Here is a 16,323-nt window from a genome sequence, read left to right on the forward strand (position 1 = left end):
ACCGCCACCCTTGGTTTATAAAATTAAAACCGCCTCCATCGTTTCGGCTCATCTTAAGGCCCCTGTCACACCTTGACGTTTTAGCCAGCGTATGGCAAGGTCTCAAAATGTATGTAAAACGCTGGCGTACGCTGAACCATTGATGTTTTAAAAAAAGTTTTGGGCGTATTATAACGTGTTGGACGTATGCATAACGTATTAGTAACGTACACAGAACGTTTTAATCACATATTGATAACTTATACCAACGAATGCTGAGCGTGTTGTCGGCTTTCACAACCTCTGCCCAACGATAGTCGAACTTATGCATAGCGCGCAGCAGCGTATCGCCGACGATCACGTGGCGTAGGCTATTCATAGGCTGCGGCTCGACGATTCAAATCATAACCGCACTAGACATCGAAGTGTGAAGCCGCTGTCACACCTTGACGTTTTAGCCAGCGTATGCCAACGTATGAAAAATTTGCCGAACCAAGCTGGCACACGTCGAATTCGTTATGGGTAAGTTTTGTATACGTTAATAGCATGCTGGCATACGTCGTCATACGCCGAGAAATTTTCAGCATGTTGAAAATTTCTCGACGTACTCGACGTATGACACACATTCCGCATACGCTGGCATAAGTTTTAGGCACGCTACGCGATCGTTGACACACGTCGACAAACGTTACTTGTACATTACTCACAAGTCTAAACACGTCAATGTAATGGTTAGCATCAGTGTTCCAAACTCCCTGTTTGTTTTTTTTCTTCGGTATGACGGTGATGTTGACACTTCGATTTCTAGTGCGGTTGTATATACAGGATCGCGGCTCATGGCGATTGGATCCAGCTCGCTCTTGCTGGAGCCTGGGTCCGAACAACTTGAAGACCACACGAGGTTGAGAGGTTCGAGATAGGTTCTGGGTTTCAGCTGACCTGTCCTCCGAGCTGGAGCCCGTTATTAAAGGCCTCTGCCACCATTTCTTGGGTATGTGTATGTGCATACGTATATCCGTGGGCTCGCCTAATAAGTAGGAAATTGTTAAGTGCTTTGTGTGCTGCAAATGTTTGCATTGCATTTCGTATTGACGGTCGTAGTTCTTTTGTCGTGCTTTTGTTGCTTGTATAATTGCATACGTGTTTTGCCTTGTTTAATTGCATACGTGCTTTATTATAATAAATGTCCTTGTGTGAATGTAAACCTGTTCGTTGCGTCCATTCCCTCATTGAACTGCCGTATTGAGATCGGAATAAATAGTTGGTTTCTTAATAGCCGGTAAAGTGATCGGGTCCAAGGGGACTGTGCGATAATACCCCGCTCGGTTATCCCAAAAGGAAGCAAGCTGCTTAAGCGGCTCGTTTCCAAGTGGTCCCATTGAGGTACAATCTCTCGGTAACCTTACCGCGCGAATAATTAAGTAAATCGAAGATTTGGCGATCGGACCCTGTAGCACGCGGGTAGAGTGCGGACAAGGTTGTGGTGTGGTTAAAAATTCACCCGTGGCTGGTTTCCAGCGTTGATCCGGAAAGCCGCAATGGGATTGTCCGTTCGGTGGGCGAAGCGACCGCTATTGGTTAGACGCGGTCAATCGCACGCCAGCGGGCGGAAATCTACAACAAAATATATATATATATATATATATATATATATATATATATATATATATATATATATATATATATATATATATATATATATATATATATATATAAAATAAGTTTTGATAAAGATCGGTTCCAATTCCTGAAGGGAGTGTTGATTAGCTCATTTGTCTTATGTCTTAATGTGGATATACAAACCATTTGGGTTCTTACAGTGGAGTGAACTGGTCAGTCGAAACCCAAATACTCGTACCGTCGATTGCTTAAAAGATATGTTCCCATGAGTTGCCTCACCTCTATCTCACCTTGCAGGCCAGAATCTTAAATGATAAATGCCACATCAAGTGCATGAGCTAAGAAATCTCTCGAAATATTCACTCATCTCATCCCTCATTCCTCATGCAATCGTTCAGCACAAGCACTCGGTGACCCTTTACCCGAGCTCAGGAACAACAAACACACTGTAAACACGTTACAGTGTCTCCACCAGGTGCCCTATTCATTCCGTATATATATATATATATATATATATATATATATATATATATATATATATATATATATATATATATATATATATATATATATATATATATATATATATATATATATATATATACCGGTGTGACCACTCCTCATTTTCATAAATGCCAAGGTGAGCCAATGAAAAAAGCCAAGAATTCACAAGGTTTCGGAAAAGCGATGATAATAGATAACCTATACGCCAAGAAAACCTATAGAAAACCAAGACACCAAGGTGAACAACAAATAGCCAAGATCTTGTGAAAAAAGCCAAGGAGTGGTCACACTGATATATGTATGTATATATATATATATATATATATATATATATATATATATATATATATATATATATATATATATATATATATATATATATATATATATATATATATATATATATATATAAAACAGACAATATATTTGGACTGAGCTTTGAGGCTGACGTACATGTTCTATGGCTCATGATGAGTTCATTTGTTCTTCACATCAAACAGGAGCTGGTACATTAATCGCACAATGTTTGCAGCAAGGCTAATAAATAAACAATACAGAATACCCAAGGCCTCGGAGAACCTGCATTCGATCCTGCCACGTTAGCGAGATCTGACTGATGCCAGCTTGTCAAGTGAAGACATTTGCTTTTATGTTCTATCCCTCTATTGATCTCTGTCACTGGTAACGGAGAAAAAAGCACGGGCGTCCAGGTTTCACAATCTCCCCTGACTTTGATCCTCAAATCGCTAACGGGGGTGAGATGGCGAACCAGCAGAGCAACCCCCTTGCATTTCTCATTAGCGGCGTTAAATTCCACCAGTAGGGTCCGTGGAGCTGCAGGCCATCATCAGCACAGGGACACCTTCGTGCACACGATGGTGGCCTTTGTCTGTATGTAGACGGTGTTCTCTTTGACGTGTCTAGTTTTCGTCCATTTTCTTTTCAAGAGCCGGTCGATTAGTCTTATCACTATGCGTGCACTGACACCAAATTTCCTTTCTTCTCAGCATGGCTTCTTCCATGTTTGCCCTGACTGTTTCCCTCCACCTCTCCCACCTCTATCTCACCTTCCCCTTTCCCTCAAACCCACCTCAGGCACCATTTTCTCCTCCACCGGACCATCTTATCTCCACAACCTCTGAGCCAACTCCTGTGATGGGCAACAAAACTGATCGGCACTAAAGCAATGAACAAAACGTGCCGATACATGAGACTGTTGTGTTTGTTTGCTGGTGCCTTTGAGGTCGCAAGACACATATGATTGTGAAGAGGTGGCTGCCTGATGAATTGAGAAAACAAGATGGCATTTCAAACCATGACGCTCCTGCCCTTTGAGATGAAATGGCGGTGCTGTGCTCCTGCTCCCAATGTCAAAAGCCAAACTTTGCCACTGTTCTCCAAATTATCTTTCTTTTGGTTCACTCGTGTCATCTCCAAATGGGATTTAGACTGCTCATATTATTTCACATCAGAGTGCATGGACCCGGTCTTTAAAGGCTCTCAAAATTATTATCGGGTCACCATGTTGCGCAAAGTCAACGGACAAAGACATCAAGGATTTTGCACAATTTTCACTCTCCATGGACATCATACAGGCAGTTGGTTTTCATTCGTGTGGCGGAGATAATCTCACGATTTCGTTTCATTCTAGTTGTAAACCAAAAAACTGAGGTCGTGTTCATGCGAGGAACGCCCACATGGTAGGAGAGGCTCCCCTTCGATCATCCACGCCCCAGTCTGGGTTCATGTAGGGACGTGGTGCAAATACTGAGAGAGGGTCTTCCAGTGCACGGAGGTGGGATAGGACATGGTGAGCAGCAGTATGTCTTTGCAATTGCTTCTGGGCGATGTAGCCAATGTTTCAAGTCATCAACAAAGGACTCCATAGGAACAGTGTGCAGTATTCACCTTGGTGGAAAATTATTATACCACAGCTTAAAAGCCTTAATATAGCACCGAGTGAGTTAGTGTTGAGGGTTGGGGTTAGAGTCAATATTAAGGTTAGAAATCGTTGATTGGAGGAATGCGCTCTCACGAATGAGGTATCTACCCTGGGTTGGAATCATGACCAAGCTATAAACTGTCCATCCTATTGTTTCGCAGACAGGACGAGGTATCGATATACATGCCGCCCATTTGAAAAACAAACTGGTCGTCCCGACTGCTTGCATTAGTTGGTGGACGTTAAAGATATCACGGTGTCTTTCACCGAGACTGGATGAGTTATCTCCAGCATCCTCAAAAGATAAGTTCCTACCCAAATCACCTTCAGTTGAACACAGACCTGGTCAGTCGGTTCGTGAAAGACTTGGATGTAAAAATGTTTCTTGATCAATCCCACAAGAGTGTAGGAATAATTGGAGCCGTTAAATAAGTAGTTAACATTCGGCATCATATTCTGTGTTCTTTTCCACGACTCAAATACAGGCTGGAGAGACACACCCAGGCCAAAGCATTTTCCAGCGTTTAATTCCATAGGCCATGTGGGTTCACAGTGAGTTAAAACAAACTCTGTGAAACCAAAACACTTTTCCTGAATCCAGTGCCTGAGTTACCATATAATCCACGGCAGAATGAAGCGTAGGTGGTTTTGGGCTGCTCGTTATCCATAACTGGTAGTTTTTTTGTTGTTTTTTTTTTTTAAACCGAGGAGGTGAAAAGGTCATTGATAAAGAAGGATCTGCTTTTTGATGTCGTTATTTACTTCTCGAGTTGCAGCCTTTGCAGAAACGGAGACAAGATTGGAGAAACACCGTGACAGGACACAAACGACAGGGACGAACCGTCCACGTAATCACTGCACAGCTACATATGGCCGTCAAGCAATTAAATCCACATGAAAAAAACGAGGATAAGAAAGAGGCCAGGCCAGGGCATAGACTGGCCAAGCCAGCCAGAGACCGGTCATCTGGAAAACAGGCAGAAACTTTCATTGAAAAGGGAGGAGGAAGAGATTGGGACAAAACTCGATGCAGAGCGTTGGTGCTGCTTAAGTAGTCTTCTTGGCTCTTTGGGCACATTCCTGGACGGGTCGTCACTCCGACACAGGGTACCAGCAAGCTGGGACTCATTTTGCTGACCTCGGAAGGATGACAGGCCGAGTTAACCCCACCTGGTATTAATTCAACAGATGAGCAGGATTTGAACTCAAGACCCTGGGATCCAAAGCCCTCCACCCTAACTATTAAGCCAACAGAGGCATAGTGAAAGGGGCACTGATATATCATTTTAGTTATTAACAATATAAGGTCCATAAATTACAAGTGCGGGAAATAGAAACATTTTAGCTTTTCTGGAAAGTTTTGATTCGAGTAGTCAACAGTAAATTTAATGAAAAATGTACAATAAGAATATAGATGCTGAAATGCAGTAAAAAAAATTAGAAGGGCACTCCGTGAAGTGCATCCCTCTGCTAGGCTGAACAGTTTACGTTTTCTATCCCACTGATGGGCCGTATCTGAATCCGTACCTCAAACAAAATCTAATCGGCTCGTTCCCATCACCGATCCCACTCATCCACCAAGTTTTCTCATAATCCATCCACAACTATTTGAAATATCATGCTATAGAGGGGTCAAGTACTCATAATGTCGCGCACGGCACCATATTGGTTGGCAAGCTAAACAAGCAAAAAAAGGTAAAGAAGGCCAAACTTGGCCAAATAATTAACGAGATAAACGTGCTAGATTGTAGAGCTACTAATGCAACCATTGCCAGAGAAGTGAATACAACCAACATGGCGGCACACACTGCATTATGGGATCGCTCTGAAAACCCTCTATATATCCTTTTTGGCCCTATCTTTTAATTGTGAAGAATGACTTTAAAATTTCTCGTATTTCGATCTGCATCTTCATCAAAATCTCACTAATTCGTCCTTGTCACACACCCAAGCTGTCCACCAAGTTTCGTCTGAATCCGTCCACAACGTTTTGAAACATCATGCAAACAGACAGGTGAAAATATAACCTCCGTCCACCTTCGGTGGGTAATGAGAAGGTAATAAAAGAAGATCAAGTTGTGTATCGGCACAATTATATCTACTGTTTATATTATATTTAATGTTCTCTGTACAATTAATCAACGGCAGAAAGTGAAACCGTTTCTGTAGTTCAGATAATGCTGAGTGTGGATTAGTCCCCATAGTACGACGAGGGAGGGTGAAGAATATCTGAGTTACTAGTATCATCAACGATGAATTGAAATGATGGGATGTGGAAGAACATGCATGATGGGCCAAATGGCATCTACCTGTGTCCATGGCCCTCCTCACACACATGATGGGCCAATTGGCATCTACCTGTGTCCACGGCTCTCCTCACACACATGATGGGCCAATTGGCATCTACCTATGTCCATGGCTCTCCTCACACGCATGATGGGCCAATTGGCATCTACCTGTGTCCACGGTCCTCCTCACACGCATGATGGGCCAAATGGCATCTACCTGTGTCCATGGCCCTCCTCACACACATGATGGGCCAATTGGCATCTATCTGTGTCCACGGTCCTCCTCACACGCATGATGGGTCAATTGGCATCTATCTGTGTCCATGGCTCTCCTCACACGCATGATGGGTCAATTGGCATCTATCTGTGTCCACGGTCCTCCTCACACGCATGATGGGTCAATTGGCATCTACCTGTGTCCACGGTCCTCCTCACACGCATGATGGGTCAATTGGCATCTACCTGTGTCCACGGTCCTCCTCACACGCATGATGGGTCAATTGGCATCTACCTGTGTCCATTATAAGGCTAAGCATGGTGGTTGACCAGAGGGGCTGCGTCACAGTGAGTGAAAGATGTTGAGTGTGGTAGGGGGAATGCGACCTGGGTAGTGTGAGTTAAGGGACTATGAATAGACTTGGGAGAGAAGGATGAGTAAAATGAAATTCTATAATGGGATAAATGAAGAGCTTGTGACGGCTCGTGGGAATTAACGAGACGTTTACGGAGAGGCTATAAGTATTATCACATGGATATTATTCATCCATCGGTAGCTACATGTTGTTGTTCATCTTTCGGCTGCTCCCGTTAGGGGTCGCCACAGCGGATCATCCGTTATGATCCGCATACTGATTTGGCATAGGTTTTACGCCGGATGCCCTTCCTGACGCAACCCTGGTCGCCTCTTACGACACAGGGATAAGGATTGGGTTTCGCCATGATTCCAGGCTGCCCTACACCCTCTCATTGCGCGGCCCAGTGCAGAGCTCCCGTCTTCAAGCGATCCTCCAACCCAAGCCTCCGAGTATCCGGATTACAGGCGCACGCCACTACGCCCGGTCCCCATCGGTAGCTACATATGATTTGCATTTAGTTTTGTTTTTTTACAATTGATATCTACCGACATGTAATCGTTCCTCAAGCGAGCTGCAAAAAATCGATTTGCTGCTTTGCCACGTACTGCTCCTCCGAATATGCTCATGAATTACAATCACGTGATGCACACGTCACAAAGGGCGTGAATTGGAATCACGTGATGCACACGTCACCAGGTATGTCGGTGCGTCTTGAAAAGTGTCGGCATGAACCGTGTATCCTTAGCTCCCTCAAGAAAGCACCAAAGATTTGGGATCCGGGACCGTTTGTAATGGAAACATGAGGGACATCAAGAGCTATCCACCCAGACAATCCTTTTGGACGCAACCAAGCTCACCAAAAGTGACCAGATTTCTTGAAACGATCTTACACAATCTGTACCAGTCATCTGTTGGACATTGAGACGAGAGCCGGTCCAATTCCCAAGTGTGGCGGTGCATTCTGTAACATGTTGGCCACGAGTGATGATCGTGTGCCCGGTCGGAGTGATGCTGATGACGAGTTCGGTGAAGGATTACAGGACGATTGTCGGCTAAGGTATTGCAGGTCGATTTTGTTTCGGATACAAACCAAACCATTCATCTGTTCCGTGCGTTTACTCCCCCATGCTTTATTGCGGTTATTTCTGTGTGCGGTACCTTTTCCTTCGGCCAATCAACGTCTCCATCGTGATGACCGTTCCCCGTCCTTTGCTCGTATAACCTTGGGTTACCATTACCCGAGGAGTGATGCAATGCCCCCGAACTCCCACACAGTGCCGTGCACGTGCAAGCAGCGAGCGGAGCACAACCCTTCACGTCGTGATGAAAAGTTGTGTCCGTGGGGTTGTGATGGGTTCGTTGGTTGAAACTGAGCAAAAGGAAGGAATCGTCAGCACAGGCTGTGTTCGTAACAGGCAGAATGACTGAACATCTTCCATACGGAGCTCTGTTTCCTTTGGCCGCCTGCCCGGTCATAAATTCCACCAAGGTCTATGCTCATTGGTCGTTGGGTCTCAGCGGTCGGCCCCATGGAATGGGCTTTGGCCAAAACTGTGGACAAAGAGGGCCGAGCAACACGGGGGTTGAAAACGAAATATCGACTTCCTTCGTTATCCGACGACGTCTTTCGCATTTGCTGAACGTCGAGCGGGAACCATTTTGGTGATGGAGATACATTTGGAATACGATTTGATTATTTACACACTCGATGTATTTATTCTTCCCAAAAAACAATATCTACGTTCCAATTGCAAAGCGCCGAGTGTAATCCTTGCCAAACATCTTTCTGCAGCAGGGACCTGCCGTTTCGGGTAGACCATCGTGGATGCACAGACAATGCCCGACGGTACCCTCCCTCTTCCCCACCGCGAGTTGATTAAACGTGCTTGTATAGCTCTCAGTTTGTTTCACTTTCCTCCTGTTCCCGCTCGTACTTTGGGGACCCGTGTCACGTGAGTGCATCCTTTCCGGCTTTCACAGGTGCACGTCTGGACTCGTGACGTCACACCTTCACTTTGTCTTATCGGTCTGGTGACGTTGGACCAACACCGAGCATTGGAATAACAACAGCAGCAAAGCATTTAATTCGAAGAACAAAATAAAGTTTTATGGATATTTAGGTGCAAACCACGAAAGACTTTCCTGTAATATTTAAGACCAAGATGGAAATAAAAGGTCTTTTCACTCCTGCGTGATAATTCCACCGTAAAAGGGGGTAATTGAACAACTGTACAGAACAATGGAGCTTGTGAAAGAAGAAAGGCAAAGGTCTCGCCCTCCGAAGGTTAAACAAGAAGAAGTCGGATTGCGCTGGATCTTGTGTTGCAATAACTATATATATATATATATATATATATATATATATATATATATATATATATATATATATATATATATATATATATTTTGGTTACCTGTGTGTTGAACTTTAATTACCTGCACACCTCAACTCTGCATCGATGAAGAATGTAGAGACAAGGCACATCGCAGGAGAGAAGAAATAGAGGAGAACGATGAGGATGCGGTGCTGCGGATCCTCTCACAGCCGCATCCACCACACCCACCCCCCTCTCCACTCCGTACTGTTTGGCTTTGAGCCACGTCCCCGCGGCCACAGACGCACCGCCTCGCCCTGTCTGTCCGACCCTGGGCCGCAGTTTGCCCTGACACACGGGCCTGCCTTGTCTGTGCCTCCCGAGCATGATGTGACGCCCTACTGTATCGGTGCTTAAAATAGCACGTACAGTATCAACACACCACACAATAACACAATACAATAACACATGCAGTATAACATGACGAAAAACACACACAGTATAACACAACGACACAGTATGACATGACACAACAACACACGGAGTATAACACAACAATACAATAACACATACAGTATAACACAACGATACAATAACACATACAGTATAACACGATACAATAACACATACAGTATAACAACGATACAGTATAACATGACACAACAACACACAGAGTATAACACAACAATACAATAACACAACGACACAGTATAACATGACACAACACACAGAGTATAACACAATACAATAACACACAGTATAACACAACGACACAGTATGACATGACACAACAACACACAGAGTATAACACAACAATACAATAACACATACAGTATAACACAACGATACAATAACACATACAGTATAACACGATACAATAACACATACAGTATAACAACGATACAGTATAACATGACACAACAACACACAGAGTATAACACAACAATACAATAACACAACGACACAGTATAACATGACACAACAACACACAGAGTATAACACAATACAATAACACACAGTATAACACAACGACACAGTATGACATGACACAACAACACACAGAGTATAACACAACAATACAATAACACATACAGTATAACACAACGACACAGTATAACATGACACAACAACACACAGAGTATAACACAACAATACAATAACACACACAGCATAACACAACGACACAGTATGACATGACACAACAACACACGGAGTATAACACAACAACACAATAACACATACAGTATAACACAACGATACAATAACACATACAGTATAACACAACGATACAATAACACATACAGTATAACAACGATACAGTATAACATGACACAACAACACATAGAGTATAACACAACAATACAATAACACATACAGTATAACACAACGACACAGTATAACATGACACAACAACACACAGAGTTTAACACAACGATACAATAACACATACAGTATAACATGACACAACAACACAGAGTTTAACACAAGACAACAACACATACAGTAAAACACGACACAATAACACATACAGTATAACACAATGATACAGTATAACATGACACAACAACACAGAGTATTACACAATACAATAACACATACAGTATAACACAACGATACAATAACACATGCAGTATAACACAACGAAAAACACATACAGTGTAATTAAACACAGTATAACATGACAACACACAGAGTATAACACAACAATACAATAACACATACAGTATAACACAACGACACAATAACACAAACAGTATAACACAATGACACAGTATAACATGACACAACAATACACAAAGTATAACACAACAAGACAATAACACATACAGTATAACACAACGACACAATATAACATGACACAACAACACACAGAGTTTAACACAACGATACAATAACACATACAGTATAACACATACAGTAGAACACAACAACACAGTATAACATGACACAACAACACACAGAGTTCAACACAAGACAACAACACATACAGTAAAACACGACACAATAACACATACAGTATAACACAATGATACAGTATAACATGACACAACAACACAGAGTATAACACAACAATACAATAACACATACAGTATAACACAACGATACAATAACACATACAGTATAATAACGATACAGTATAACATGACAACAACACACAGAGTATAACACAACAATACAATAACACATACAGTATAACACAACGACACAGTATAACACAACAATACAATAACACATACAGTATAACACAACGATACAATAACACATACAGTATAACAACGATACAGTATAACATGACACAACAACACACAGAGTATAACACAACAATACAATAACACATACAGTATAACACAACGATACAACACAGAGTATAACACAACACAGTACAACATGACACAACAACACCATAACACATACAGTATAACATGACAGAACAATACACAAAGTATAACACAACAATACAATAACACATACAGTATAACACAACGATACAATAACACACAGTATAACACAACGACACAGTATAACATGACACAACAACACACAGAGTATAACACAACAATACAATAACACATACAGTATAACACAACGATACAATAGCACATACAGTATAACACAACGAAAAACACACACAGTATAATACAACACAGTATAACATGACACAAAAACACAGAGTATAACACAACAATACAATAACACATACAGTATAACACAACGATACAATAACACATGCAGTATAACACGACGAAAAACACACACAGTATAATACAACACAGTATAACATGACAACACACAGAGTATAACACAAAAATACAATAACACATACAGTATAACGCAATGACACAATAACACATACAGTATAACACAACGACACAGTATAACATGACACAACAACACCATAACGCATACAGTATAACACAACGCCACAGTACATGACACAACAATACACAAAGTATAACACAACAGGACAAAAACACATACAGTATAACACAACGATACAACACAGAGTATAACACAACACAGTACAACATGACACAACAACACCATAACGCATACAGTATAACACGACACAGTACAACATGACACAACAACACACAAAGTATAACACAACAAGACAATAACACATACAGTATAACACAACGACACAGTATAACGATACAATAACACAGAGTATAACACAACGACAAATTACAACATGACACAACAATACAATAACACATACAGTATAACACGACGACACCATAACACGTACAGTATAACACGACGACACCATAACACATACAGTATAACACGACGACACCATAACACGTACAGTATAACACGACGACACCATAACACGTACAGTATAACACGACGACACCATAACACGTACAGTATAACACGACAACACCATAGCACGTACAGTATAACACGATGACACCATAACACGTACAGTACAACACGACACCATAACACGTACAGTATAACACGACAACACCATAACACGTACAGTATAACACGACGACACCATAAAACATACAGTATAACACGACGACACCAAAACACATACAGTACAACACGACAACACCATAACATGTACAGTATAACACGATGACACCATAACACATACAGTATAACACGACGACACCATAACACATACAGTATAACACGACGACACCATAACACATACAGTATAACACGACAACACCATAACACATACAGCATAACACGATGACAGAAGACACAGTATAACATGACGACACCATAACACATACAGTATAACACGATGACACCATAACACATACAGTATAACACGACGACACCATAACACATACAGTATAACACGACGACAGAAGACACAGTATAACATGACGACACCATAACACATACAGTACAACACGACAACACCATAACATGTACAGTACAACACAATGACACCATAACACATACAGTAGAACACGATGACACCATAACACATACAGTATAACACGATGACACCATAACACACAGTATAACACGATGACACCATAACACATACAGTATAACACGATGACACCATAACACATACAGTACAACACCATAACACGTACAGTATAACACAATGACACCATAACACATACAGTATAACACGACGACACCATAACACATACAGTATAACACGATGACACCATAACACATACAGTATAACACGACGACACCATAACACATACAGTATAACACGACGACACCATAACACATACAGTACAACACGACAACACCATAACATGTACAGTACAACACAATGACACCATAACACATACAGTATAACACGATGACACCATAACACAAACAGTACAACATGACAACACCATAACACGTACAGTATAACACAATGACACCATAACACATACAGTATAACACGACGACACCATAACACATACAGTATAACACTATAACACATACAGTACAACACCATAACACTACAGTATAACACAATGACACCATAACACATACAGTATAACACGACGACACCATAACACATACAGTATAACACGATGACACGATAACACATACAGTATAACACGATGACACGATAACACATGCAGTACAACACCATAACACGTACAGTATAACACGACGACATAACACATGCAGTATAACACGACGACACCATAACGCATACAGTATAACACGATGACACCATAACACACAGTATAACACGACGACACCATAACACATACAGTATAACACGATGACACCACAACACACAGTATAACACGACGACACCATAACACATGCAGTATAACACGATGACACCATAACACACAGTATAACACGACGACACCATAACACATACAGTATAACACGATGACACCATAACACATACAGTATAACACGACGACATAACACATGCAGTATAACACGACGACACCATAACGTATACAGTATAACACGATGACACCATAACACACAGTATAACACGACGACACCATAACACATACAGTATAACACAATGACACCATAACACATACAGTATAACACGATGACATAACACATGCAGTATAACACAATGACACCATAACACATGCAGTATAACACAATGACACCATAACACATGCAGTATAACACGACGACACCATAACGCATACAGTATAACACGATGACACCATAACACACAGTATAACACGACGACACCATAACACATACAGTATAACACGATGACACCATAATACATACAGTATAACACAATGACACCATAATACATACAGTATAACACGACTACACAATACATACAGTATAACACGACAACACAGTATAACATGACACAACAACACACAGAGTTTAACACAACGATACAATAACACATACAGTATAACACATACAGTATAACACAACAACACAGAATAACATGACACAACAACAGACAGAGTTTAACACAAGACAACAACACATACAGTAAAACACAATGACACAATAACACATACAGTATAACACAATGATACAGTATAACATGGCACAACAACACAGAGTATAACACAACAATACAATAACACATACAGTATAACACAACGATACAATAAAACATGCAGTATAACACGACGAAAAACACACACAGTGTAATTAAACACAGTATAACATGACAACACACAGAGTATAACACAACAATACAATAAGACATACAGTATAACACAACGACACAATAACACAAACAGTATAACACAACGACACAGTATAACATGACACAACAATACACAAAGTATAACACAAGACAATAACACATACAGTATAACACAACGATACAACACAGAGTATAACACAACACAGTACAACATGACACAACAACACCATAACACATACAGTATAACATGACACAACAATACACAAAGTATAACACAACAATACAATAACACATACAGTATAACACAACGATACAATAACACACAGTATAACACAACGACACAGTATAATGTGACACAACAACACACAGAGTATAACACAACAATACAATAACACATACAGTATAACACAACGACACAGTATAACATGACACAACAACACACAGAGTTTAACACAACGATACAATAACACATACAGTATAACACATACAGTATAACACAACAACACAGTATAACATGACACAACAACAGACAGAGTTTAACACAAGACAACAACACATACAGTAAAACACAATGACACAATAACACATACAGTATAACACAATGATACAGTATAACATGACACAATAACACAGAGTATAACACAACAATACAATAACACATACAGTATAACACGACAATAACACGTACAGTATAACACAACGATACAATAGCACATACAGTATAACACAACGAAAAACACACACAGTATAATACAACACAGTATAACATGACACAAAAACAGAGTATAACACAACAATACAATAACACATACAGTATAACACAACGATACAATAACACATGCAGTATAACACGACGAAAAACACACACAGTATAATACAACACAGTATAACATGACAACACACAGAGTATAACACAAAAATACAATAACACATACAGTATAACACAACGACACAGTATAACATGACACAACAACACCATAACGCATACAGTATAACACAACGCCACAGTACATGACACAACAATACACAAAGTATAACACAACAGGACAAAAACACATACAGTATAACACAACGATACAACACAGAGTATAACACAACACAGTACAACATGACACAACAACACCATAATGCATACAGTATAACATGACACAACAATACACAAAGTATAACACAACAAGACAATAACACATACAGTATAACACAACGATACAACACAGAGTATAACACGACACAGTACAACATGACACAACAACACACAAAGTATAACACAAGACAATAACACATACAGTATAACACAACGACACAGTATAACGATACAATAACACAGAGTATAACACAACGACAAATTACAACATGACACAACAATACAATAACACATACAGTATAACACGACGACACCATAACACGTACAGTATAACACGACGACACCATAACACATACAGTATAACACGACGACACCATAACACGTACAGCATAACACGACACCATACACACGTACAGTATAACACGACACCATAACACGTAC

The 16,323-nt window shown here is 40.7% G+C and overlaps 1 protein-coding gene across 4 annotated transcripts in view; it reads right to left on the reverse strand.

Moving 5' to 3' along the window:
* The window catches only part of LOC147012900 (cysteinyl leukotriene receptor 2-like), a 121,750-nt gene extending 112,129 nt beyond the window's left edge, over positions 1–9,621 (reverse strand). For 2 of the 4 annotated variants that reach the window (XM_085854217.1, XM_085854216.1), the window contains exon 1: positions 9,345–9,488. Coding sequence is in view for 2 of the 4 variants with exons in the window: in XM_085854215.1 (XP_085710341.1) it covers positions 9,353–9,610 (258 nt within the window). In the remaining 2 variants the exon portion in view is untranslated. Of the gene's footprint in view, positions 1–9,344 lie in introns of all 4 variants that reach the window. The other 2 variants (XM_085854215.1, XM_085854213.1) reach the window with 2 other exon arrangements.
* Between the last annotated feature and the right edge of the window lie 6,702 nt (positions 9,622–16,323).

Source organism: Eptatretus burgeri, chromosome 14 (genome assembly GCF_056783735.1).
Source record: "Eptatretus burgeri isolate ZD-2024b chromosome 14, Ebu_testis_v1, whole genome shotgun sequence".
In the NCBI taxonomy this organism is placed as follows: domain Eukaryota; kingdom Metazoa; phylum Chordata; class Myxini; order Myxiniformes; family Myxinidae; genus Eptatretus; species Eptatretus burgeri.